The following is a 26,793-nucleotide window of genomic DNA, read 5'->3' as shown; positions in this document are numbered from 1 at the left end:
GCCGGGCAAGAACCAGCGCCTTGTGGGGCAGGTGCACCGCAGGCCGCTGGCCTGCGCCGACGGCTGCCACAGCCCGAGGACTCCGAAACGCTGCCACTGAGCAAGCCACAGGCTACGAGGTCGACATCCACACACTCATTTGCATTCCTACCTGACGACAGCAAACAATTGGAAAATGAAATGTTTAAAAACACTATTTACAAAAACATCCAAGAAACGTAAACTACACAGGAGCACGTTTGGCGAAAGGTACACGAGCCTCTCCCCGAGGCCGCAGCGCTGCCGGGGGGGAGGGGGGGCAGAAGCAAAGCGAGGGGCTGTCGCTCGGGAGACACGGCGCAGGACGGCAGTCCTCCCGCGGCCACGTGCGTTCCGGGGACACGGGCCGCGCGGACGGCCGGCGGGCACCACGGGCGGCTCCGCACCTCCGCCCCCGGGAGGCAGCCGGATGGAGGCGCCGCGCAGCGCCCGTCAGAACCGCTGGGGTCGCGGCGGCCGACACGTCCCCCGCTGCCGTGAGACGCGGCGCGGCAGCCGCTTCGAGAAGACCCCTGGCGGCCGCCGGAGCAACGGAGCGCAGCCCCCCGGGACCGGCCGGCCCCGCGCCGGGCGGGCGAGGGCGGGCAAGCATGTGCTCCCGGGAAGGCGCGGGCCCCGGCGAGCGGCTCCTGCTGGGGAGGCCAAGCGCGGGCCACGCGGAGGCCTGCGGTCTGGTTACGGAAGTGGGGGCACGCTGCTCTCCTCCCCTTTCACCCGGTTTCCAAGTGGTGGGGATGTGGTCACGTCCTTTTGGTCACTCGCTTCACAGTTTCGAGTCAACTCGCCACGTCAACAGGCAAGCGGCCTGAAGGCCGCCCTTCCTCCAGGTTCTGGGGGCCTCTGTCTGCAGCACCCCCACTGGCCAGAGCGAGTTCATGGACGAGTGCCAGTGGCCCCTCGAGGCCACCGGGACAGGCCAGCCTGCCAGCTGCGGGGCCTTGTCCTGGGGATCCAAGCGCCCCGGGCTGGCCGGGCCCCTGAGGGAGCAGCAGGTCTGCCGCACACAGGGAGCTGGGTGGCGGCCGCGAGGCTGGGCTGCACGCGGCTCAGTCGCTCACTCCCAACACAGGGGCCCCTGGCCGGCGTCGGTGCTCCCTCGGGCTTGCCGTCCAGGGACCAGGACCCCAGCATCGTCCCCACACATGCCACCGCCCCAGGCCAGGGCCCACACGGCCACACCTCACTCTTCTTACCACTTGTTCAGCCGCAAGGCTCCGGGGGCGGGGGCTGCTCAGCACCACAAAGTCACAGAGGCCGCCCGCCACCTGGGGCTCCCTCTGCCTGGAGCTGGGGGGGCACCCCACAGACCCCTGTCCATTAAGGGGAAGGCCAGCCTCCCTCGGCCTCCAGCCTTCGCCTGGTCCGGCCTGGTCCGCCCACAAACAGGAGCGCCGGCCCGTGGCCAAGGGCTCCCTCCTGCAACCTGGCTCCTGTGCCCAGAGGGCCCGCTGCAGCCGCGGTCACCTGAGCGGCTGCTTACAGGGACCCCCCAAGTCGGCCTCACGTAAGGGGACGCGGGGAGTAAAGCCTAAGTTGTTTCTAACCAGAGAGAACCGATGACGACCCAAAAGAAGAGCATGTGGAAGGCGTTAGAATTTAATACCATCCACTGTGGTAAGAATCAACCCAACATTTTCACATGTACAATATGTACAAGAATTTAAAAAAATATACAAATAAGGACATGTCATTGCAATCTTTATTTAGTGTCTCACTTTTTGCAAACATTTGCACAAATTTACACATTTGGGACAACAAAATTTCAATCCTCATTGTTTTTCACAAGAATTCTTAATAATTCACTTGAAATGGAAAATGCAAGGCTTTGGCAAGCACGGCTGGCCGCGGCAGACCCCGTGCAGCTGCGTGGAATGCGGACCCCTGCTCTGAGCTCGGGACAGGCACTGGCGTGCGGACACACGCGGACTCTCAGCGGCCCCCGCGCGCACGGGCCAGGCGGACGCCGGGCAGAGCGTCTCCTGTTCAGCCAACGCGTAGAACCTCCTCCGGGCGACGTGAGCGAGCGCTTGAGTTATCACGCGCCAATTCCAGAGGAGGGGAGCTCCGCTCACGTGGCCTGTGCTGCTTCAAGTCTGGACGTGGGCAAAGTGAAACGCTGTGTCCGGGGAGACTGGGCGCCGCGTCAGGACGTGGCCAGGCCAGCTGCACCCAAGGGGCGGCCGGCAGGGCCGTGGGCACAGATGCAGCCACGAGGACCAGACGGGGCGCGCAGCTCCGCCTAATGGACCGCTTCGAATGGAAACGAACATGCCGAAGACGAGTGTGACTCGGAGTCTGGCTGGGGTAACAGCTGCTCAAAGACGAAGACTGTGCTCACAGCACGTCCTGGAGCCTGGGACACGGCGGACACACTGACACCTGCCGAAGGACCTCGTCCTGCTCGCTATCGGGACTGTGGATTCTGTGCGTGTGTGTGTGTGGACGTGTGCGTGCGTGTGTGGATGTGCGCTGCGTGCGTGCGTGCGTGTGCGTGTATGGGTGTGCACTGTGTGGGTGTACAGGAGATCTGAGCAGACTGACAGCAAGAAAAACAGCAGAAACAAACAGAAGTACACGCCTGAAAACGACCAACGTCCTCAGAGAAATTAAAGACGGCCTAAATAAGTGGGAGACGCCCGGCCTTCACGCCCCGGCGGGCAAATGCTGAAGTGCGCTGCGCCGACAGCCGCCCAGAGCGCCAGCCGCCGCTGCCGGGGAGGCCAGCACGCCGGCCGCAAGCTCGCGCGGCCGCGGGAGCGACCGGAGCGGAGGAGAAGGCGGCGAGGCTCACGCGGAGCTGCAGGCGCCAGGGCCGCGTGCTGCAGCCACAGGACGCACAGGGCCGAGGAGCAGGACGGAGAGTCCGGAGACGAGCCTGTGTGCTGTCCACGGGCACCACGGCGCGTCGGGGGAAGAGCCGCCTTCCCAAACCACAGCGCAGGGACAGCGAGACATCCACGTGCCAAAGACACAGCTCGCACCCGACCTCGCACCCGAGACGCAGACAACCTCGAGGAAGTTCAAAGGCCTGACCGTGAGAGCTAGAACCAGGCCTCGAAGACACCGGAGGGGTAAAGGTGACCTTGCGTTAGACACAGAGAGGACACTTCTTAGATGTGACGTCCGAGGCACGAAACCACAGCAGAAGCAGATACGCCGGACGTCGGCAAGACCCGCAACGCGCGTCCCTCCGAGGACGCCCCAGGAACGAGAAGACACAGGCGCGGAACGGGAAGAGCGTCTGGCAAGAGGCCAGCGCCCGGGACGCGCGGGGAACCTGAACGACTGAGCGGCTGCGGACGGGCCGAGGATCGGGCACGTGAGAACGCTGGACGGCAGGGTGTCCTCTGCCGCCCCGGCCGCGGGGAGCCGGCCCGCCCGCCAGCGAGGGCGCCAACGGTGTGGCCCGGCGGTCCCTCGCGGACGCGTGCAGACTCCCCGGGTGACCCAGCCCCCCCACGGCTCGGCGTCTGCGACGTGTGCTCCCCAAAGCCCGCGCACGGGCGCCCACGGAGCCGCGCCGTGTCTCACCTGGTGAACGACACCATCAGGAACGCGGCCAGCCGCGGGCTTCCGACGGCAACGTGCAGCTCCACGACGCAGGCCCTGGGGCGGCGCGCGGCCGCGACCGGCGGAGCCTGGCCCTCAGGGGACTGGCCCTCGGGGGACTGGCCCTCGGGGGACTGGCCCTCGGGGGAGGCGAGGCCGCGTCCGGCCACCAGGCGCTTCTCCCCCTGCGTGCGCACGGCGCCGGTCTGTCATCAGAGACCACGAGATGGCGCGCGGCGAGAGGAAGGGGACTCGCGCGGCACCAGGGCGCAGTGTGGGGCGGGGGCGCGGCGAGGCTCGGCTCCCGTGAGCCCCCGTGTCCACGCGCCCCGTCACCCCCTGGAAGTGGGGCTCGGGCGGAGGGAGGCGCACACTCTGGGCACATGGGCGGCAGCTCACACCGGCCCCAGCGAGCAGCTCCTGACGGGTGCCCGGGACGCCACCCATGTGCCCGACGAGGCGAGGGCAGGGCTTGGTGCCCCGCCTTGTGACAGCAAGGACCGGGAGGCACTGTCTCTGCCCCGAAGCGTCCGCTCACGAAGCCATCTCAGCGTGTCCACTCCGCAGGGAGTCCCACGGCAGCGAAAGCGCAGGGCGAACCTCGCGGCGCGAGGAGGGGGCACGGGTGACCGCCCCGCGGTGTGCTGCCGGGGGCCGTGCGCGCAGCAGCCCCGGCACGGAGGGCTCGGGCTCGTCTGCGGCAAGGCAGGGCTGGCCTGGGCCCCTCCGCTCACGCTCTGCGCTGCGGGCCACCGGATGCCGAGGCAGGCGTCTGGGCGCGGAGCAGACCGGCCCGCCGGACCCCAGGTCAGCACCACCCAGACCGGGGGCTGCACCTTCCCCGCGAAAGGCGCCGGGCTGCTGGGGCCGAGACGGAGCCCGGGAGGGAGCGCGTGCGGACTCTCCCCCGACGCTGGGCGGCTTCCTCCCCCACAGCGCACGACCCTCACGGGCGACCGTCACAGGACCGTCCTCGAAGTCACTCTGTGGTCACACGGCCCGTTCAGGGCGATGCGCGTGTCACGCAGGATACGGACGAGGCAGGCAGCGGGCCTTTCCGGGTTGCTCCGCCGAATTTTCTCATTATAGAAAACTAACGTTCTCGAGGCCATCAGGGCTCACAGGCGTGACTTTTCTCCCAGAAACTAGGGTAAGTTTTTCACGTTCTCCCCAGGTGGGGCTTCATTACATTACAGCCAGAAATGGAAAGTGCACGTGCTGGTGCCCCGCAGCCGCCGTCGCCTCCTCGGGGGCCCCCCACAGCGGCCCCTCGCACCCGCCACGGGCCCCGGTCCTCCCCGGGGGCATCTCCCGACGTGCTCTGAGCGCCTCGGCCCCGGCCCCGAGCCCCCCTCCTTCCCCTTCCGGACTGACTCACTTATCAGCAGCTAAAAAAATACCAGCGGTGCTCGGGGAGCACGGCGCTGGGGAGGGTGCGGGGAGCTGGCGGGCGGCACGCGGCGCCCCGCGCCTCCCTGACGGCCGGGGAAGCGGGGCCGTGAGCTGCAGCCCCGGTGCACTGAGGAAACGGGGTTCGCGCACGGCGGCCACACGGCCTCCCGAGCGGCCCCGCCCCCTCCTCTGGCCAGCTCCCACGCTCCAACGCCTTCGGGCCCTTCTGCGGGCTCCGCACCCAGGGCGCCTCTCAGTGCCCAGGTCACCCTCCGGCCGGCCTCCTGCCACGCCTGGCAGCCCGGCCAGCTCGGGGACCAGGCACGAGCCCCGAGCCGGCCGCTGGGGTGCGAGGCCTCGCTGCCCTGAGGTGTCTGGGCCTCTCCCATGTCCCACGTCCCGCGAGACGAGAAGGGCGGGACGAGAAGGGCGGGAGCCACGCCTGGAGGCACAGCCCAACGGCACCCTGGGACTCCATCCGGGCACCACCGCCTGGCCTGCTGGTCCTGGGGCCCGAGGCCCCTCCTCACACCCCAGCATGCCCTCCTCGGAACAGCCCTCCCCGGCGTCCAGGACGCCGACCCCGGGCCCCTGCTGTCCTCACCCGTCCTGGCCCGGCCCCAGGGCCCCCGTCTCCTCTGGCCCTGGACCGCCCGCCCTCCAGGCTGGGTCCTGCAGCCCTCCCCCGCCTCGGGACCAGGCCTCGCGGGGGAGGCGTGGGAAACTGCGGGCCAGGGAAGGCAGCAGCACAGCGGGGGTTTCAGGGCCGCCCGGGAGCCCGCGAGCTGCTCCCAGTGCCCGGCCGGTTCGGAGGACGCCCATGCAGGCAGACTGCTGGTGGGAGAGCCACACTGGGAGGCCCCAGGGGACCTGGCTGGGCCTCCGGCCCCAGAAAGGGCCCAGGCCTGAGGAGTTCCCTAAAACAAGGCTGGAAAGCCCAAGGCTGCTAGGACCAGCCGTTAACAGTCCCTGAAAACGAGGCCCCCTGGATGCCTCGTCACCCACACACCTAAACCCTGCAGCTGAACCTGGGCGGCTCGGCAGAGCCACCCAGGACCCGGAGGCCGGGAGTGGGGGCGCTGCCCCCCGGCCCGCCTGGAGCCCAGACCGCCTGCCCTGGAACGCCCCCGCTGACAGCCCCGGGCGTCCCCAGCCGCCGCGGGGGCAGGAAGGAGGCCCGCCTGGCCCGGGGGCTGCCTGGTCACCACACTGGCCACCGGGCGCCACTTTGTCTCCTGGGCAGGTCGGTCTCCGCCGCTCGCCCACGTTCCACCTGCAGCACCCACAGCCGCGACCCCCACCGCCCACCTGGACGCAGCGGCGGGGCTCCCAGGACGCTGCAGCACAAACAGGAAGTTGCAACGGAGCCGAAAGACCGTGACGGTGAAGAGGGAAAAATAAACGCAGCGCGCAGGTCCCCACCGACTCGTTTTGTTAGCGGGACAGACGTCACTCTCGAGGGAGTTAGTCCATCCGAAAGCCAGTCCCCAGCCGCCCCCGCTTGCGGCACAGGAGCACGGAGGCCGAGCAGACGCTGCCGGACTGGACGGCAGGTGCTCACCGACGCACCCGCTCCCGCCCGGGCCCGGAGGGCACCTTCGGGCGACCCGAGGCGCGTGGGTCTGGCCACTGCTGCCCCCTCCCACGGCTGCCGCTCAGGCTGCCCGGGACTCTGCAGGTCGCCTGAGGGTTGAAAGGCACTGACCACTCACCAGGCTCATCCACGGGGTCGGGCTCCCTGGCCCGAGCCTCATTCCTGCCCCTTACAGAGCCAGCAGGGAGCCCCAACGGTCATCCAAACGCCTAAGCAAGCAAGGCAGGGTGCTCGGAGCTGGGGCTGGGACAGCTGCCCCATAGCACCCTCAGGCCCCATCCTCCTTCACCTGCCCTGGGGGCCAGGCTAGCGAAGCTGCTGGCCCAGGAGGACCCAGAGCAGTCCCTCCCACGCAGGCCGGACTCTCCGCCAGTGGGCCGCAGGGCCCAAGCACGCCCTCGCCCAGTGGAGGATAGGCCCAAGAGGGCAGGCCGCACACTCAAAGGCCTCCTCAAAGGCTGCCTGCCATGTGGGCCAGCCGGGCGGGCAAAGAGATGACCACCAGGTCTGGCAGGAACAGCCCCTGTGATGCCAAGTCCGATGGAGAGAGCAGAGGCCGGCCGGTCTGGCCAGCACGGCCCAGCGCAGCCCAGCGCGGCCCGAACACCCGTGCCCACCAGAGAAACCGACACCCTGAACAGAGAAACAGGGCCCAGTGGTACCGGCTCCATCACCCCAACACAAAGTTGCTGGAAACAGCGGCTCTGACCCCTGCCCTCTGCCATCCTGCAATGGCACCGTCCACACCAGACAAGCCCAGACCGGGACAGCCACATGCCTATCAGGAAGAGGATGGGCCTGAGGGGCCTTCGGCCCTTGTCAGGGGACAGGCTGAACCTCCCACCCCATGCAACTTCGGCTCTGCTGCCAATTCACAGACTCTCCACCTGGACGGTCTCGGCTGACCAGGTGAGCGCCCCGCAGAACCGCCCCCCAGGGAGGCCCACAGGGGATGCCTCAGGCCCTGAGCCCATACCAGGGGGCGAGGCCAGTGGCAGGGGGCAGTGACCAGGCCGTCATGCCCCACGCTGGGAGGGGAGGACTCGCTGCAGGGGCAGTGGGAGGGAGGCAGTGGCCGCGGCCACTGCCCGGGAGGGGTGCCGACCCCGCCCCCGCACTCTGCCCACGGGCTGCGGGTCCAGGAACCCAGCGGCTCCAATTCTGCTGCTGCCCCATAGCTGAGCATGCTCTGCTCCCACAGCCAGCTGCGCGGACCCCCACTCCCTGCCCTGCCTCTGCGAATGGAATGTCACGTGACGAGATCTCCGTCAACGGTGAACACTAACGTGACAGAAACGCACGGCTCGTCACCAGTTCAGGGAGGGGAAGGAGAAGCCGTCGCAGAGCTGGTGACAAGGATCTGTGCCCGGAAGAGAGGCTGAAACCCTGCCTGCCGGCACGAGGGGGCCCGGGCGCCCCGGGGGAGGCCGGCGGGGGGGGCACCGCAGCGGGAGAGCGCGTCCCGCCCCGGGAGCCGGGCGCCGCGTCGCTGCAGGCACGGGCCAGTGTGCGACGCGCCCGCCCCATCGCCACAGCCAAGGAAAGCGCACTCTCCGACAGCTGCTAGACCGACCCGGTGGCCCGAGCACCGCTCCGGCCTGGACGCAAGTGAGAACGAGGCTGCCGCCCCAAGGCCAGACGCTCTCGAAGGCGGCACCGGGGAGGCCCCGACGGCGCGAGGCCTCCCACCTGCCAGGGCGCGCGCCCCTCCTGGGACCACTGCCAAGCCGCGGTCTTCCTGTCTTCCTGTCCCACGAGCAGGCATTAGACCACGCGCGCAGGGTCACCCGTGACAAAAGGCGGAGCCCGCCCCAGCACCCACGCTCTCCTGTGTCACCGTGTGTCCTCGCGGACCCTGCCGTGTGGCCTCGCACTGGGCCTCGCAGGCAGAATCGCCCCTCCGCGGCCTGGGCCCACGCTGCGCCCCCTGCTCTTGCTTCTCCGCCGGTTCCTGGAGTGAGAGCTGCTCCTTCGGAGGCCCTGAGCTGCGGGGCAGAGAGGAGGCTGTCCCGGCCCAGGCCAGTGAGCCTGGAGGCCGGAGCCAGGGCTGCACCCTGCCGAGGGGACGGCACCCCCAACCTCCGGGACGCAGCCCCCGACACCTGCTCCTGGGCTCTGCGGCCAGGGCGGGGGCAGCGTGGACGGGGCGGGAGCTCAGGGAAACAGCCCCAACTAGCCAGGCACTTAGCTCAGACAGGGGGGCAGTGCAGTCTGTAGCCCACGCCTCCCCCTGCCCCCAGAGGGGCCCTAGGCCCTTGTTAGAACCTTGAATGGCCTGAGAGGACAAGCCCAAGGTCATGACGGCCCATGAGTAAGAGGCCGACCCCAAGGCCATGCTCCCAGGATGGGGTGGACCTGTTCCTGTCCACTGCGGGGAAACCCAAGCAGAGGCAGGGTTGGAGCCCAGATGGCTTCGCGACCCCCGACAGCCAGTCCGAACGCAGACAGGAGGCTCCTGCGTGCACAGCACTGAGACCGGCCTTGGGCACGGCGCCCCGCTGACGCGCCCCTCCACCCACTGCCCCGCCCCCCGCTCCTGGACCACGCCCACCCATGGCTTCATCACCCCTCAGTAAGCTCGCCACGCCCCACCCCCCGCACCATCCCCCACCATCTCCCCTCCGGTCGGTGGGCTCTAGAGGGGCCACCGCGGGAGGCAGGCCTCGTCCAGTCTCTGTCACCTCCGAAGCCCCCAGCTCAGGCCTCTTTCCCCGATGACACCGGCCTCACACTAGGGGATGGACCCCCGCGGGGGGCAGCAGGGGCCCCTCCCCACCCCTGAGAAGGGCTCACGCTGCTGAGGGGGACATCTTTCTCAGGACGTGCTGCCAGAATGTGGCCTCTCGGAGTCACCCGGGCTGAGACGTGGTGGGCATGTCACTGTCCTCCAGCTGGATTCAAACAAGCAGAATGTTTAACACTTAAAATTGAAAAAGCGCCTCCCCGTCCTGTAACCTAAGCCTTCCCACAGCGCTGGAGGGCCAGCCTTGCGTGCAAGAGGGAGACCCCCAGGACAGAATGTGGGCGCTCGGAGGCCAGCCGGCCGCGATGGAGGCCACGGACACCGGCGGAGGACCGGGAGGCCGGCGTGGCCGGCAAGCACATCGCTGCCATGCAGCCCTCCGACCCTGACCGCGTGGGGGGAGGGCAGAGTGCGAAGCCTGAGGGGTGGGGGGGTGCGGCAGGCGCAGATGTGGGTTCCTGGCTCGCGGGGGGCAGCCCCGTGACAGCCCGCACTCGGGGCCACCGATGCTGCCACCGCGGGGACAGGCAGGTCCCCATCTATAAAGAGAGTCTCAAACTCAGCCAGTGGACCCGATTCCCACAGAGACCTCAGCTCAGAGGCAGGAAGGCCACACACACACACACACACACACACACACACACACACAAATGCCGAGACCCCTCCAGCCACAGGCCATCCCCAGGGGACCAGGGCCCCAGAGAGCAAGGTGGGCAGGACCACTGGCCAGCGCCCACCCGTGGCCAGCACTTAAAGCCTGAGCCGAGAGGAGCTGCAGGAGGTGAGCGGGGCTGGAAAGGGCAGGGTGCCGGGAGGTGGGCGTCAGGACGACAGCCAGATGCTGGCGTGCGGGGAAAAAGTCTCTGACAAGAGACATAAGAGGACAGGGAGGACGTGGAGAAACCGGAACCCTGGGGGGGGGGGGCGGGGGGGGCACTGCGAGCCGGCGCAGGCGCCGTGGGGACCAGTCGGCAGTGCCTCAAGGGGCGCAGCACGGAGTCGGCGAAGACCCGCAGTCGCCCCTCAGGTGTGTGTCCAGGAGAAAGGGCGCCATCCACAGGTGCCTGCGGCAGCGCTGTTCCAGACAGCCCGGGGCTCCATCGCGGACGGCGGGCGACAAACCCTGCGGGGTCCACGCAGGAGGCTCGGGCTCAGACCTACACGGGATGCGGCACCGACGCTCCCGACAGCACGCGAACCCCGCAAACACGCCGGCAGAAGTCGCCAGACGCAAAGGCCACGCGTGACTCCTTGGGACGCCATCCAGAACAGGCAAACGCCGAGAGACAGACCGTAGACGGCGGTTCCCAGGCCTGGGGGTTCGAGGGAGACGGAGACAACGCGGGGGCAGAGGGACCGCCGAGGCACGCGATTTCCTTTTCAGGTGCCAAAACAACGCCCTAAAATTGGCTGGTGAGCGTCGCACGGCTGTGTGAATCCGGCAGGCCACTGGAGTGGACGCCTCGGCAAAACACGTGCTGTGTGGACGCTGTCTCAGCGAAGCCGCCAGCAAACAGTCCTGGACGAAGCAGGGGAGCCAGCCATGAGGGGCCGCGCGGGGCGGGGGGAGGGCCTGGCTGTGGCCCTGCAGCACGAGGTCCCGGTGGCCTCGCCGAGCCCGGGGGACGGACCACGCGGAAGAGCTGAAGGCGGCGGCCGGGATGGCAGACGGCGTGCGGCGGGAGTGCAAGGAAGCGGCTAGAGGGCGTGGGGTTCCGGGGGCTTCCGGGGGGCACTGGAACCCGCCGAGGAGCACGAGCAGAGCCCGCTGGCGCAGGATGGAGGCTGATGCCCCGGAGCGGGCTGTGCCCTCGGCGCCCAACACCTGGCTAGGTGCCCTCCCCGAGAAACAGCCTGATCGCGTAAGGCGAGTGTCCCCAAGCCCCGGGCCTGTCGGGCCCCGGGCCACGCAGCAGGAGGCGGGCAGTGAGTGGGTGGCCACGCGAAGCTTCGTCTGTGTTCGCAGCCGCCTCCAGCGCCGGCATCACCACCTCAGCTCCGCCTCAGGTCATCAGGCGCTGGATTCTCATAGGACCACTGGTGCAAGGGGGACCCCGCTCTGAGGCCACAGCCCAGGAGAACTCACCCTCAGTTCACTTGTGGTAAAAATGTGAAGAACCTAAAGCTGGAACCTCACCTGCCAGAGACCCAGCATCTCCCGCGAGATAGGGGTGGAGCCCTGGCCACCCCTCCCAGGCGACGGGTCTGACCAGCGTTCCGAGACAGCCACCGGGCCCCCTGAGGGCGATCTCGGGTCGCCACACGCATGGAAGAGTCACGGTGCCGCAGGTCCGGGTAGGGCCACAGCCGGGACCCTGGGCCTAGGGTGAGGGCCCAGGACTCCTGATGAAAAGTTCACTGGTCACAGCTACGTCCCAATAACACGACGTGATTTCCCTTCCCACCCCGTCTCCTGAGTAAACGAACGGTGGCGCCTTCCAGGGGGTGCATGGGGGGGGGGGCACTGTTCAGGCAGCGAAGGCGACGTCCTCAGATCCAGCTCCTCGGTTTCCACCCACTAACACGGGAACGAGGGACCCTTATAACCCGCAGAGCCCGTAACTCTCTGGGGTCTCCCATAATTTTTAAGAACGTAAGAGGCAAAACTTTGAGGCCCGATGTATTGCAGGTATCTACCACGCCCTCGCCTGTGCCTCCGCGGGGACTCATGTGGCCCGATGGCTCTGGGGGACACGACAGAGCCGGGAGTGCTGACCAGGCGAGAGCAGCCTGTCGAGCAGGACGCCCTGGACCGCAGGGCGCCAGGGCGCAGCCGTGGGTAAAGTCCACACCCAGAGCTGCAGCGGCGTCCCCTCTGGGAGAGGGATGGGGGGACAACCCAACGACAAAGGCGGAAACACATCGCCCAGCACTCGTGCCCAGGAGAGCAGCGTCTGCACGCCACGGCGGCCCGTCGGCAGCTCAGACCCCCTCCCCGGGGGAGGCCCCGGCCTGGCCACACACTGGGGCTTGTTTTTGGAGAAGCTGAAACTGGGCAAGAAAGGGCTCCTTCCTGGGCCTCGGCACGCGCACTGTGCCAAGACAGAGTCACCGAGCAGGTCTCTGAAACCCACTATAAACCAAGGAATTACAATTTCCTTCGCTCAAGAATTCGCTGCTTTCATCGGCCAAGCGTATCTCCCTCAAGAGGCACACCAAATCTCAACTAAGGAAGGCTCCGGAACACGGGTGACGCCCGCCCCTGCTACTTTTCTGTGCCACCGAAGGAGGACGCCCCTGCCCTCGAGACTGCTCCACACATTAAGAAATCTGCAGGTTACAGTCAGACCCTGCCTCATGAGCCCCGGATCCCAGGACGTCTTGTGGAACTAACCTATGCATTGTTTACAAAGCGAATGTTCCTTCCGGATGTAAACATAATGCAAAATTCCACACAGCCTTCCAGAAAGATGAAAATTCAGAGGGAGCGAGTCGCTAAACAAAAGCAACTTCAGCCTCCACTTTGATGTCAGTAGAGAGAAGTGTGTGGACCCAGTGGAAACAGCAAAAACGCTGGAACTCACAATCAAAGATTACTGGAAAGAATGTTTGCGCAGCAAAACCCTTTTCCCTTTGAGACCGAAATGCCCCACCACGCTTAATTTTCCTGACATTTCTGAGGCTTTGAAGCCACAGCTAACGGATCTGAATCATCTGAGCAAAACCACGTTCTAGCGGCATGTTACTGGAAAGCTGAGAATAGAATGCCAGATATACAGACACACACCCAGACCGGGCACTTTTGAAGAAAATGATCAAACATGAAACTAGATAAAGTTGGCTGCAACAAAGTCAGAGGAAAAGCACTCCATGTCCAGCAGGGACGTCTAATGCCTGGGCGCCTGGGAGTTAAAATAAGAAATACACAAAAATAGCGCCTACCTTTTATTAATGAAATCAGACCTAGCCAGTATGTGACTTAGCTTACTGAAACACCTCGCCCATGGTTGCTGCCGGCAGAGGAAGGCTGGGCAAGACGCAAGAGCCTGCCCCTCAGTCATGCTTGGATCGGGGTCCACACCACAAGCAGGCCTGCACCCCCTGCGCACTTCGGGGGGCAGGGGCTCCGTCGGTGCCATCTCGTCTGTTCTTAAACAAGCACACCACTCGGAGCTGCCGTCTGCATTATTTGGGTTGGCAATTTAAGCGCCAACAGCGGGTGGCACCCTGGCTGAAACGCCAAACTAGGTCGGCCTCAGCCAGCCTCAGGAACTCCGGGCACCCCCAAGCCTTGGCTCCCTCATCTCCCGAGGGCTGCCTCGGGAGCCGGGGGCCGAGGCTCCTGGACGGTGAAAGCCTTGGGCAGTCAGTAACCTGTGTCTCGCCATGAGGAGCCTCTGCGCATCTTTTTCCTTAAAGAAGCAAAGTCGTCCAGGACTTTCAACAAGAAACCCCTTGTTAGAGAACTAGAGACGCGAAGTTACAGGGTAAAGTGGGGCGCCCACAGCTAGAGGAGGCGTAGTCAGTGACAGATAGGAAGGCAGGCGGACTGGCCAGGGCCATGGAGGGTCCACAGTCAGGAGCTGGGGTTTGGGGACCACGGTTCGGAGCCGAGGTTTTAGGGTCAAGATTTCAGGACCAGGGCTGGAGCCAGGTTTGGGGTTTGGGGACCTTGGACAAGGATGAGGACTGGGGTTCAGGGAGCTGGGCTCAGGTCCGGTTCAGCCTACGGAGTTTGGAGGCTGGGTCTGGGGGACTAGGATGCCGGGGTTGGCAGCAGAGTTCAGGGCACCGGGGTCTCAGTCCCAGGGGCCCGGGCTCAGGGCCGGGCTGCAGGGTCTAGATCTCAAGGCTCAGAACTGGGGTCGGGGTCCGGGACTCCAGAGTCCCAGGGCTCAGCGTCCGGGTCCGGGGTCCCGGGGTTCCGGGCTCAGGGCCGGGTCCCGCGCCGCCACGGCACTTACGTCGTCGAAGAGCGAGCCCACGTTGGCCGTGACCAGCAGCACCGCGGTGCCCGGGGCGGCCGCCTTCCCCGCCATCGTGGCCTGGCCGGCCGGCCGGTGTCCACGGGCCGCTCGTCAGCTGCGCCGGGGGGCGGCCCCGGGGCGCATCGCGGGCTCGGCGGTTCGGGCCGGGCCTGGCCGGGGTCCGGCCGCGCGCTCGCTCGCTCCGGCTGCTCCGCGGCCCGCGCCCGTCGCTCTCCGCCCGCGCCTCACCGCGGCCGGCGCGCAGCCATTAGCAGAGCCGCCGCCAGAGTCCCGCAGCGCCGCCGCCGCCGCCGCCGCCGCCGAGCGCCCAGCCGAGGCCCGCCCCGGGCGGGGGGCGGGGCGTGCGCGGGGCGGGGCGTGCGTGGGGCGGGGCTGCGCGGGGCGGGGCTGCGCGGGGCGGGGCGGGGCGTGCGCGGGCGGGGCGGGGCTGCGCGAAGCCCTGGGAGGGGCGGGGCTGCCGGAAAGACCTGCGCGGGGCGGGGCCTGCGCGGGGCGGGGCCTGCGCGGGGGCGGGGCCTGCGCGGGTCGCGCCAGCGTCGCCCCGGGCCGCTTCTGGGCTGCGCATCTGTCAGTCAGCGCCGCTCCGCCCCACCCTGGTCCTCCCCGAGCCGCGGCGGCGCGCTGACTCTGCCCCCCCCCCCCCCCGCACTGCTGCGACGTCACGACCCGGCTTGCACGGCCCCTCTTAAAGGATCCGCGCGCGGCTCGGTGTCTTGGTTGGGCCCCGTGCTCTCCCTGCGGTAGGTGGTGGTGTGTGCAGTGCCGGTGGAGGTCCGCTGCACTACTGGAGCTGGAGCCTGTGTCCGGGCCCTCGTGGGGCTCAGCCCAGACAGACCCGTCAGGGTTCAGACGGCAACGGTGACCTGGGTGGGGCACGACGTGCGCGACAGGAGAATTGGGCGAGGCCCGGTGTTGGGGTGCAGGGGCGAGAGCTGAGGACTCGCCTGCGCACACACCTAGGCGGCCCCTGGAAACGAGTGGTCTCCACGTTTGTAATCCTAAATGTCTTGACACCTACACTTACAAAAGGTAATGAATAAACTGCCCAAAGTAACTTTGTGCAACCCAAGAGATACAAGTATTCAACACTGTCAACAATGTTTAATGTTACAACACTTACACATCCTCAGTGCAGTTTTCACATTGAGATGTCGACAGTATGGGACACTTGTCCCCTTCTCAATTTGCACAGGGCGCTATTCCAATGCTCATAGTCGCCACACAGCTGGACAGGGTCACTCCCAGAACTATGTCCTCACAATTTAGGGATGGAGAGTGCTTGGGAGAAGAAACAGCCCCTGGCCCTAGGCTCTTTCAAGGCCAGCCTTCAGCTTCCAAGTAAAGCAGTGCCCCATTTTATCAGGAGATGTGCGTGTTCTATTAAGCCAGGGTTGGGGGGCATTGCCCAGCAGGCTGTATGGGCCACCCATCCTCAGGAAGGAAGGCACTACCTCTACTTATCGATCCATCGGAGGATCCTGCTTACAGTGGCACGGCCTAAACACCAAAACCCAGTGTTTAATTCAGCAAATGCGGGCAATGGACTGAACAGTGTCCCACCAGGGTTCATAGGTTGGGCTGAAGCCCCAACCTCAGCGTGGCCACGTGTGGAGATGGGGTCTAGAAGGAGGCAGTTAAAGTTGAATGAGGTCATAAGGGTGGGGCCTCTTCCCACAGGATTAATGTCATGTAGGAAGAGACTCCGGGGCACCCACTCTCACCCCTGAACGAAAGACAGAGGTCCCGTGAGCACGCAGCCAGCAGGCACCGTTTGTGTGCCAGGAGGAGGGAGCCGACCCGGGAGACGGACTCCCGCAGGAACCTGGGCGTCTCCAGAACCGTGCGACCCTGGCATTTCGCCATGGGGCCGGGGGTGTTGTCATGGCAGCTGGCGCTGCCTAACATAGCCTCTCTTATTTTACTTTTTTACAAAATCAACACATGACAGGATGCCCGTGATGGACAGTAAATGCAGGGGTCTTGCGGACACCTGGAACCCCCTTCCTGCAAAGTGGCACCGCTGCCTCCCCACCCCTCAGCTTGTTCTCTCCCTCACACCCCAGCGTCCCCCGCCCAAGAAGCACTCACGTGCACCTGCACACACGTGCACACACACGAACTCGCTTTTGTGACACTGCGCCTAAGTTAGAAAAGCCGGGGGGGGCCCTGCTCTGTGCCCCTGGCACCCCTCAGATCTTGGGGTGTCCTCACTGGGCACCAAGCCTCCAGGCTTCTCTGCACATGTGCCCTCATCACCCCAAGACGGCACTCCGCGCCTTCCCCACCGGCGGCCCCCTCGCCGTTCCCCAGGGAGAGTTCGCAGTCTGGGCCTCCCTGCCGTGCCGGCAGGCCCAGGGCCGCAAAGGCGGTGGCTCCTCTCGCTCCCGCATCTGCTCGGCCACCCCCTCCTGGGTCATGCCGCCAGCACATGTGCCCACCACAGAGTCTCAGATCCCACAAACTCTCCTCTGCCCTACGGGCCTGTTTCTCTTCCCTCTGTCCATGCCCTTCGCTGCCAACCTCCCAAAAGTTGACCAGGTGCCAAAGGGGCCGCTCTCTCCCGGGCCCTCGAGCCCACCCCCACCGAGGCCACCCTCGCAGTTGGTGCTGGCACCGATTCAGCTACCCGTCCCCACCCATGGTCTCCCCGGCCTTCTGGTATGGTGGGCACAGCGCCCCCTGCAGGAAGCTGGGCCTGCCTAGAGACCACAACGCTGGCCGACCCGCTGCCCGCCCTCAGCCTCCCCTCCTGCCCCTCCTGTGCCCCACCCCGAGTCCTGGCCCCTACCCCCTCTGCGCACACTCTCCGCTGGCCCCCCTCGTCCTGCTGTGCCTGCCTGAGGACAGGAACCCCAGCTGCCACCCTCTTTGTCCATGCGCCGGCCTGGCTGCCCCGGGAGCAGGGCATCGGGGCCACCAGGGTAGCAGATCTCGATCCTCCCCTCCCCCCAGTGCACCCGCTTACCGTTGCGGACCCGGCTCGAGGCCCTGACAGCTGTGTTTGTCTCTGTGCCCCAGAGGTGACTTGACTGGCTTCTTCTGGCTCTTCAGGACTCTCAAATGCCCTCGCTCCATCGGACGCCCCACCCACTCACTGCACCCCATGTGCCCATCTCACCGTGGAGACCAGGCTGCCCTTCCCTGCCCTGCCAGGCAGGCTCGGCCTGGAGCAGGGCCTCTGCAGAGCTGGAGCGGCCTTGATGCCACCGAGTCATACGCACCACATGGGTGGGGGACGCGTCAGACCCTCGCCATGCCTGGGCCAGAGCTGTGTGACTCAGAGACACTGGGCGCCAACATCACCCACGTTAAAAGCCGCATCCACGCGACCACAGCTGGGAAGGGGGCTTGCTTTTCCCATATGCCTTTCACCTCCGGAAAGTTGCCCCAGGCCTGTGTGTTGCCTTTACCGAAATGGTAATAATAACTTTTGCAAAGCCCTGCTTACCTGGCTGCAGGTGAGGCCTGGCGCCACTGGCATGGAGACCCTGCCCCTCCGCGTGTGGGGCAGCGGAGGCGGTGAAGGCAGTCAGAGCTGTGGCATGGCTTCCTCAGGAGGAGCCAGCCCGCCGCACCCCAGCCTGCTGGGCCAGACGCTCTCTGGGCTCCCAGGAGGGAGACTGGGCCAAGCCTTTTGTTAAACAACAACATACTATAAACTTTTTTGGAAAGGAACAGCACATTAGCCACTAAATATCACCTCATTGCTTAGTTTAGGATAGTAACCAATTAATTTATGGATTCAGATTACCAGATGGTTGAGAGATTTACAGCTGGGGTTCCTTTCCACAAGCTTGCTCGGATGTCGTTCTTCTATAGATGGATGGATGGACGGCTGGGCGGGTAGTGGATGGATGCACAGACAGATGGCACTTTGTAGTCGCAAAGCGAGTTTCGATCAGTTGACAATCAATTTTCAATACTCCTGTCAGGCAGGTCCATCTTATGTGACAACACCAGTGAAATGACGTGATTACTTTTCCGCGGGCAGAGAGCCTGGCCAGACACAGTGAAAGGACTCCGAGGCTCTGTCCTCCAGAAGGACCGGACACGACTGCCTCGGCCAGAGGTGTTTTTGCCATTAGTAGGCTGATGGGTGGCTTACTGCTTGGCCTTGGACTCAGCTGGGAAGGGAAGTTTCCTTCCCTCTGAATTATTTGGGTACTTCCCTCACTCATCAGCTTGGTAATAGCTATCACCCTGCAGGAGGTGCCTTACGCCTCTGGGTCCTCACGGCAGTCAGGCGAGGTGTGCGTCTTTATAGATAAGAAAAAGCTAGCCAAGTGCGCACAGCCAGGAGGAAGGCGGCCAGGAGCAGGACGAGGCCAGGACTCCAAAGCCAACTGGTCGCCAGCAGCGCCGCGCAGCTGCCCAGCCACTCATCCACTCATTCATTTCTTCGTTCAGCAAACACGCACTGGGCACCTCCTCCGGGCTGCGTGCTGTTCTCCACACCGGGGGAGACGGTCAGGGTCCTCGGGAAGCTGCGAAGGGTCCTCGTCCGCCGGAAGGCACGCGAGTGAGCGGCATTGTGCCCGCTCATTGCAAGTCTCCCTGTGAAAACCACGTGCTCGTCAGGAGCGTGCGGGAGCTGCTGAGTGTGAGGCGGGGGAGCGGCTCCCCCTCCCCGAGCCGCCGCGTGCTGTTTGTGCTTAGCTACACCTTGGCGCTCTGATCGTGCCGTTAGAGGCGTGTGAGAGCACACGAGGCCTCTGCTTTGGCAGAAAGACGTTGTTGGCGGGGCCAAGATATTTGTACAAAATTAGGCAGGCAGAAACCATCGGCATGGACCGTGGTTCAGGCGAGCAGGGACTGTCCATAGCAGACTCGCTGGGGTGACGCCACCCCTGTTCAGCGTCTCTTTGCACCCCAAAGGACAACTAGGTCCCAGAATAACGGAGCCCCAAATGGTGACTGGAGCAAAGTCAAGGTTGCTGCACACGACAATCTGTCTCTGCGTCGGCAACCCTCTTTCGAAGTTGTCGAAGCCTCCAGCATCGTGCCAGCTCTTCCCGCGGGTCAAGTGACAGTGCCGTGATCTTCCCACGGCCACGTTTCGAAGACATGCCAACTCGTGCTCCAGGAATCGGCATCGCTAGTGCGGGCCATCGACAGCCTGCCTTTTCCAAGGATTCTCAACTCAGCTGTAATCTCTATTTTGCAATTCTGTGCTAATGAAGTCAGCTTTGCAAAGATTCCTCTCCATTGTCCATTGCTCGAAACTTCGAGACTTCAAACATATCCTGACACTGTTTTAAAAGAAACAAAACCCCCCACAACTATCCGGGCGCTGAGTCAGCAGCACGTTGGGAGCCTGCGTCTCTGCTTCGCTCTGCGGCCCGTGCGGAGCGGGTCTGTGGGCCAGATGGACAAACGACGGAAGCCATGAGTAAAGGGACCACGCTACGCCGAAATGTCTCGGCGAGAAGAAAGCGTTCTATCAGATTCTTATATTATTCTGAGCAGCGGCCTGTTCAGAATCAAATCTCGTTTCATACGTTACGTATCTCTCTCCGTTAAAGTCAGGTTTCCAGTGATTCGTTTTGGGGGCCAGCGGCGGTTTCGCTGTGGAGGCGCCTCACTAACAGCGTGCGGTCGGAGGGGCCCTTCCTTAGCTTCAGGGGAGGTGGGACGATTCCGGGCGAGCGCTGGGAGAAGCCGGTGGCGCTGGACGGTCTGGACTTGGCTTTGGCAGCTGGGGGGCGTTTGCTCCTCCAGCTGAGAGCAGTTTTAGTGGCAGCAGGGGAGGGGATGGGGGAGGTTGGGGTGCGAAGTGGGGACTGAGGCGACGATGTCCCCTGAGACTTTCCACTTGGACCCGATCCTGGGAGTGAGGAAGTCACCAGAGAGCAACGGGAAGGGAGAGGGTGGCCCAGCCCACCGGGGAGCGGGGGCACCCTGGGCCTTCTCCCGTAGGAAGTAGGAAAGTCGCCTTTGGCTGAAAGTCAGCACGGGGCCGGGGCCAGGTCCTTGAACGCCAGTCACAGAGAGAGTGGCAGCAGCTTTGGGGCTGGTGACAAGGGAGCGAGAGTCCCTCATCCTGGGGGAGAGCAGTGGGGCCTGGTGGGCAGACTGGGCAGACACGGAGTCAGCCGGCCCCGCCTGGCGCACCAGTGGGGCGTGCGTGCGAGCAGGTCAGGGAGCCCTCCCGGCCGCCCCGCCGCCCTGCGGACCTCAGGGTTGGCCGCGGAGGGCGGAGGGCGCAGGCCACGCTCGGCGTGCAGGCGAGCGGGGGAGGGGAAGGGAGCCGCACTGCTGGGCGCCCCGCCCTCTGGGACGGTTCTGCGCCTGTGGGGACGGGTGTGTGACCGCTGCTGGAGCCCCGGCCCCCAGCGGCTGAGGTCCTGCCGGCTCCGTCCCGCGCGTGCCCCCCGCCGAGGGCAAACCAAGACGCCGGGCCTCGCCTGAGTGCAGAAGCGACGTGTTTTCACATCGCCTTCTATTTAAGATATTTGCTTATTTCTAGGGGTAATACCTTATCGAAACAGGTTTTTCCTAAAAACAGGGAGTCGGGGCATAATTCTAATTAAGAAAGAACACCACCTCCCTCGCTCACACTGCCTGCTTTAAGTCGCCGTTGGTTTGTATTTAAAGAAAAGTCAAGTCTAATAAGAAAAATTAGCAAAAACCAAATATTTCATTTTCTTCTTCATGTGCTTACCGTTTTTCATCTTTTCAATGAAACATATATATTGTTAGTATTATTAAGAATATTCTAGTATTATTCTGATATTAATATATGCATTCTTTTATTTGGTAGAAAGTTTTTATTATCCTTCTAATTATAAAGTTAAAATATGTTTATATATATATATAAAAAAAACAGGCCTTTCTATTAATGCAAGAATTCGTATGTACCCTTCAGTGTAATTTCCTTTCTTAAGAAAATGCCGGGCGGGCTTCTTTACCCCTCAGTGTTCTCATCTTTCGCATTTCATCAGGAATACGCTCGTCCTCTCACACATTCAAGCCAGCGTAGTTTGAAAATAGAAATACTGCCACTTTAAATATACATTCGAAAATGATCACTTCTAGTTTTCTCTCCTTAGTGACTTATTAGACATTCTCTTGGATTTTTCAGGCAGGCGATCACATTAGCAGGTTTGAAATGAATATTTGATACCGTTTAAAGGTAACTTAAGACAGACCCGAGAATGAAAAATACACGACAGATTTTTTTTCAAGTCGCAAATCGATTTAACTGAAGTATTTATTGTTTGAAGTATGAGTCAAGTAAAATATTTACTTTACCACCTGACCTATCATAATAGTTTAAATTACGCACCTTCAGGAATGAGCCGTTTCAAGCGACTCTTGAGGAAGACGCAGGCCACCGGCCAGCCGGGCTGGGGGCGGGGCCGGCCTCGCGGGGGCGGGGCCCGGCCCGCGGCTCGAAGGCCTGGGCTGCACCGCGCTTTCCTGTCCGCTTTGCTTGCGTCACCCAGTTTCCTCTGCCAACGCTCTAACTTCGGCTGGCAGGAGCGAACTGCCCGAAATTTAGCAACAAAATTGCAGATGGCAGGATTACCCACTCAGCAGCTGGTACCCTCACCCCCAGACCTTAAAATGAGTCTAGGACCAATGACAACAGTTGCATTAATTAAAAGATTCATTCAACACTCAAAACCTGCTTAGATACTGCAGGTTCCAGTTTTCCAGCCAAAGCCCAGGAAGCAGAGCCGACAGGGGGGTCCCCGGCGTTTCGGAGATCATGCACGGTCCCCCGCCCCCCGCCCCCAGCACGCGAGAGGCCCAGCGTGGCCTTGCTGGGGCCGGCTTCTGTCTGATGCCTGACCTGCCCAGGGCAGAAGGCGTTTGCCCCCCACCGCCCCCAGCCTTGGTGCAAGGGTGAGGTCCGGGACTCCCAGAACCCCTTCTTCCTCCGCCTGGACGCCAAGGGCCAGCAGCAAGTCGGCAAGGACGGGGAGCGGAGGCTCCAGCAGCAGACGCCAGCCAGACAAGGGAGCCGACAGCAGGGCTGGATTTGGGCTGGGTGGACAGTCGTCCTAGAGCCAGAGCTAGAGCCTTCAGGGGTGGCAGGTGGCCCCATGGCACATGCAGTGCAGAGAAAGGCTGCGGTCGCCGTGCCGGGAGACCGCTGTGCCCCGGCAGGACGTCCAGGACCCAGGTCCTCGTCCAAGCCGCAGGGTGCTGGTGACAGGCCCTGGGAGGCCCCCTGACCTCTGGGGCAGTCCTGAGGTCACGCACGCAGAGCTCCATTCTCCACTGACCCTGTCTGTCCTTCGTCCTTCACAGGCCACTGGCCTCTCAGGGACACGGCTGTGGGTGCTCAGCCGGGCCGGGCACGCCCACCTCCCTCTGCTGGCTGGTGTCCGAGGGTGGACGGCGCCAGGGCGGGACCACCCCTCACTGCCCCCTGCCCCTGTCACTGCCCAAGGGCTCCCTCAGGGTCCTGCAGGCTCAGGAGGGACAGGGGTTCACCTCTCGCCTCCCCTCAAGCCCCTGGCTCAGGCTCTGCTGGGTCCCTTTCCGTGGGGCCCCCAGTCCTCTGCTCTGCAGGGACAGAGCATGTGCTATCGAAGGGCCGGGCAGGATCCAGGGGTTCGCTGCTTGGGCCCCGGGGGTAGGGAAGGAAGGACGTGGGTGGCAAGTTGCCTGTAGAAGGAATGACAAGGCCACCTGCAAAGACAGCAAAGCAGGAGCTAGAGAGACAGACAGACGGACAGACAGACGGATAGCCAGAGACAGGCCGACAGAGCCCAAGAAAGCTGAGGTCTCAGCCCCGGGGGCCTGGCGACGGTGCTGAAGCCCGCTGGAGCCCTGCCGGGCCTCCCGATTCGGGTCCTGCCGAGCACCCACTTGCTCGCAGCTCCTGAGGGGCGGGCGCCAGGTGCCCTTGGTGGCCAGCCTTGTCCTGGCACTGCCCTCGAGCAGAAACAAGGCCTTCGCAAGGGTGGGACTGGGTGGGGGGAGGCAACACAGAGGGGGTGTGGTGCGAGTCCGTCCGCCGGGTACAGGCAGGGGACGGTGGCGGCGGCAGGGATCGGGGGACGCACCCCGCCTGCAGGGAGGGGGGAGGGCACACCCTGGCCCCCTCTCCCTGGGCCCGTCAGCAGGCAAGCTTGGGCTCAGCCTCTGAGCCACAGGGAAGGGGCGGGGTGAGCGGGGAGGGGCAGGCGGACCGAGCACCAAGGGCCCTGCACGGGACGCAGACGGGCAGACGGACAGATGGACAGAGTCCCAGAACTGGCGGCTGTGCATTTGTTCCCCTAGACCCTCGACCAGGAAGCCCTGGAGTGAGCCCGGGAGGTGGGCTGAGGGTGGCCTGGTCCCAGGGTCTGGGCTCCCAGCAGCCCCGCCAGCACCCGCCTCTGCGGGTGCGCTGCCTGCCACCCCGCCCAGCGCAATGGGGCTCGTCCGGCATGGCCCTCTGCATGGGGCTCCTGGCGAAGCTTGAAGTCCTGGTTCTTGGGGGACCCCTCTGCAGCCCCGGGCCCCAACAACACACCCCCAGCAGAGTCATGGAAGGGCACGACGCTCCCACCCGCAGCCTCAGCTCACTGCCCAGGGCCGGGGGTCCTGGCTCCTGCAGTCAGGCCGGTCAGCGAGGGCTGGGGGTGCAGACCCTTGGGCAGAGCAGGGAGCGAGCAGAGGGCAGGCTCGTGGGGTCAGCAGCCCTTCGCCCAGCCAGCCATGCTGAGGAGTGAAAGCGGAGGTTCAGAGAGTGACCGTGAGGGACCTCATGTGGCTAGCCCCACGGCCGCCGAGGGGAGGAGGGAAGGTGGACTGAGAAGCGAGGGTCCCAGGAGGCTCCCAGCGTGGACCAGGGCCCAGCCTTCCTGCCCCCAGCTGGGGGGGGGGGCAGTGAGGAGGACACAGAGGACAGCCAGGCTCGGGACCAGGGACCTTACAAGTCTGCGGACACCTGGTCCCCTGCGCGTGGTGAGGGCACCTGGTCAGGCCCGTACAGACCCTCACCATGGGTGCCCCCCTGCCCCAGCCGGCCAGCGCCTCTGACCCATTTCTCCTGCTCTAAACTGGGCCTTGGGCGTCACCCGCATCTCGGCAGCCTTGGGAATTTCCTTGGCGTCCGGGGACTGCCTGTGACCAGCAGGGTTAGAGGCCGCTGCCCCCCGTTGCCTCGGGGGGCCCAGCTTACCTGTTGCCACCACCCCTCCCGGGCAGGCCGGGTTGGGGTGTCCCTGCTGGGCTCCCTTCCGAACCCCAGTTGCAGTCTTGCCCCCTTCCCAGAGTGGGCCGGGACCGCCCTCAGGAGAGCGAGCTGGGGGCGGAGGGGGGAACAGGGGTCTGGAGGCAGCCTGCCTCCCGTGGAGCAGGCCCACCGCCCTTCCCTTCGGGCAGTCTGGAGGCGTGGCAGCCCCTCTGAGAGCCTGGGGGCTTCCGAGCCTCCCCCGGGGGTGCATTCCTGGGGGGGAGGGCTGGGCGTGGGGCTCTAGGCCTCACCCCGCAGCTCCAGGGAGCACCCCAGCCTCAGTTTCCCCCTGGGAGAAGGGGTGCACGATGGCAGCCCAAGCCCCGAGACGGGTCTGAGGACAGCAGCGCACAGGCAAGGGCTCCGCGGGTGCAGGCGGGGCAGCCAGGCCAAGGTCCCCCGCTGCGGGGCACAGCGTTCAGAGAGAGACGGCCGTGGCCCAGCGGACGGCAGTCTCTCTGCTGCACCGTCCCCGGCCCGAGGCCTCCCGCCCAGGTGAAAGCAAGTACCCGACGCGGTTGCACTTGGCTTTCAAAAGCGGGCGCCGCGCTGGGCGCGGGAGACTTTCCGGCTGGGCTGGCAGCGGCCTCCGGGCTCAGAGGTGAGCCAGAGGCTCCGCTCCAGGCTATTTTAAGCTCAGACTTAAAAAGTAAAAGCAGCTGTAAAGTGAAGTTTTAGGAACATGCCATTTCCTGGCGTGATGGTGCGAGGAAGCGGGCCCTTGGGCCTGAGCAGCCGGAAGCCTCCGCTGGCAGGGCCGGGCGCCGGGGCCTCGGGCGGGCAGCTGGGCTGGCCGGCCATGTCCCTGCAAGTTTCAGTGATTCATCGGGGCGAGGTGCAGGGCAAGGGCCGGGAGGGCGTGTTCAGAGGGCCACAGGCAGGCCTCCGAGGAGAGGACAGCCCCGCCCACATGGCCCGGCCGCCCCACGACCGCCTCTGAGGCCCAGGCCTTGTCCTCGTGGGGGCCGGGAGACCCTCTGGCCCTCCTCTGCCACCCGAGGGGCCTGCCCAGAGGGCTTGTCTGGGCTCCAGGCGCAGGCGGTGCCAGGGACGGAGCGAAGTTGCTACCCCACAGCGGAAGGGGCCTCGGCTCCCAACAGCCTCACCCTGCCGCTGAGCCCACGGGCCCAGGGTCAAGGCGTCTGCCGGGGTCTACGCCCACAGACTGAGGTGGGACCCAGGATGCCGCCCCTGACCACGGCCCTCAATAAAGACAGAGGCTTCTTCTAGCTCTCCTGACAAGAAGCAGGGGAGGGCGTGCGCCCCTTTAATGACGAGGTGCCTCCATCCCCCCATCCCAGGACCAGCGTGACGGGGCGCTGAGAGGTGCCAGGCACCCACGTGCTCACCTACCAGGCCGACGGCTTGGGACCTGCTGTTGCTGCTGGGCGGGGCCCACTCCCGGCCCCTCAGGCCCCGGCCAGGGAGGGGCCCGCAGGGGGCTCGGGGCAGCGGCCCTGGCCTGTGCCCTGCGCCCCCCCACCTGTGTGCCCCTGCCCTGTGTCTTCAGGGTCGCGGGCTGGACTCCTGGACACAGCCCGCAGGGCTCAGGGTGGGGCCTGCCCAGTGGAGAGCTCAGCAAGTGCCCCCTCGCCCTGTGCGCCGAGGGTCCTGCCTCTGGCTTCAGAAAGGGGCCTACGGGTGTGAGCCCGACTGCTCCCACTCGGCCGCCTCACGAAGGGGACACTGAGTGGGTGGGACCCACCGAGCGGGCAGCTTTGGGTCCTCGATGGCCCCCACGGCCCCGGTCACTGGCTCTCAGGCCAGGAGCCTTCCAGACGTAGGCACCAGCTCCCGCATTTGGGGCCTGGCCGTGGGCCTGTGGCCTCCCCCGTGGGGAGTGGACTCTCTGCTGGAGCCCCGCCCACCCCTCGCTGTCACCCAGAGCGCCACAGGGGCCTAAATGTCACCAGCTCCAGGGACCCAGGCCTTGTCCTTGGGAGGGACACACAGTCACTGCTCGGTGGGCCGCCTCTTGGCCCGTCGCCTCCTGGCAGGTGGAGGGAAAGCCGGGCCTTTGTAGGTGGCTGCCACCCACACATGACATCAGCAGCACGGCAGAGGCGTGGCAGCTCCGAGCCCCTGGTGGACTCTCCTTGACAGTGAGCGACCGGCCTCCCCGCCTGCCGCGCCCCGTCTGTGTGTGGCCTCCCCGCCTGCCGCGCCCCGTCTGTGTGTGGCCCCGGGTGTCGCAGGCTCGCCCTGCCATCCGGCCACCAGTGCGCACCGCCGCCCTCCCAACCGCAGGGCCCCGGGGGCAGTGTCCTGTCTGGGGCTCAGGAGTTAAGGGACTCGTTTCAGAGGGCGGGGCCTCAGAGCACAGGCTTTACTGGGGCCTGGCTCCAAAGAGCCGCCTCTGGGGGCCACCGGCTCC

At 65.0% G+C, this 26,793-nt stretch overlaps 1 protein-coding gene across 2 annotated transcripts in view; it reads right to left on the bottom strand.

Annotated features, from left to right (window-relative positions):
• Positions 1–14,527, bottom strand: part of INPP5A (inositol polyphosphate-5-phosphatase A) — a 100,203-nt gene extending 85,676 nt beyond the window's left edge. The window contains exon 1 of one of the 2 annotated variants that reach the window (XM_036222838.1): positions 14,222–14,527. In XM_036222838.1, the coding sequence (XP_036078731.1) occupies positions 14,222–14,296 (75 nt within the window). In that variant the 5' untranslated portion in view covers positions 14,297–14,527. The remainder of the gene's footprint in view (positions 1–14,221) is intronic. The other variant, XM_016157550.2, reaches the window with a different exon arrangement.
• Between the last annotated feature and the right edge of the window lie 12,266 nt (positions 14,528–26,793).

The sequence above is a fragment of the Rousettus aegyptiacus genome, unplaced genomic scaffold (assembly GCF_014176215.1).
Source record: "Rousettus aegyptiacus isolate mRouAeg1 unplaced genomic scaffold, mRouAeg1.p scaffold_m13_p_6, whole genome shotgun sequence".
Classification (NCBI taxonomy): Eukaryota; Metazoa; Chordata; class Mammalia; order Chiroptera; family Pteropodidae; genus Rousettus; species Rousettus aegyptiacus.
This window is presented reverse-complemented; position numbering and strand designations above follow the sequence as displayed.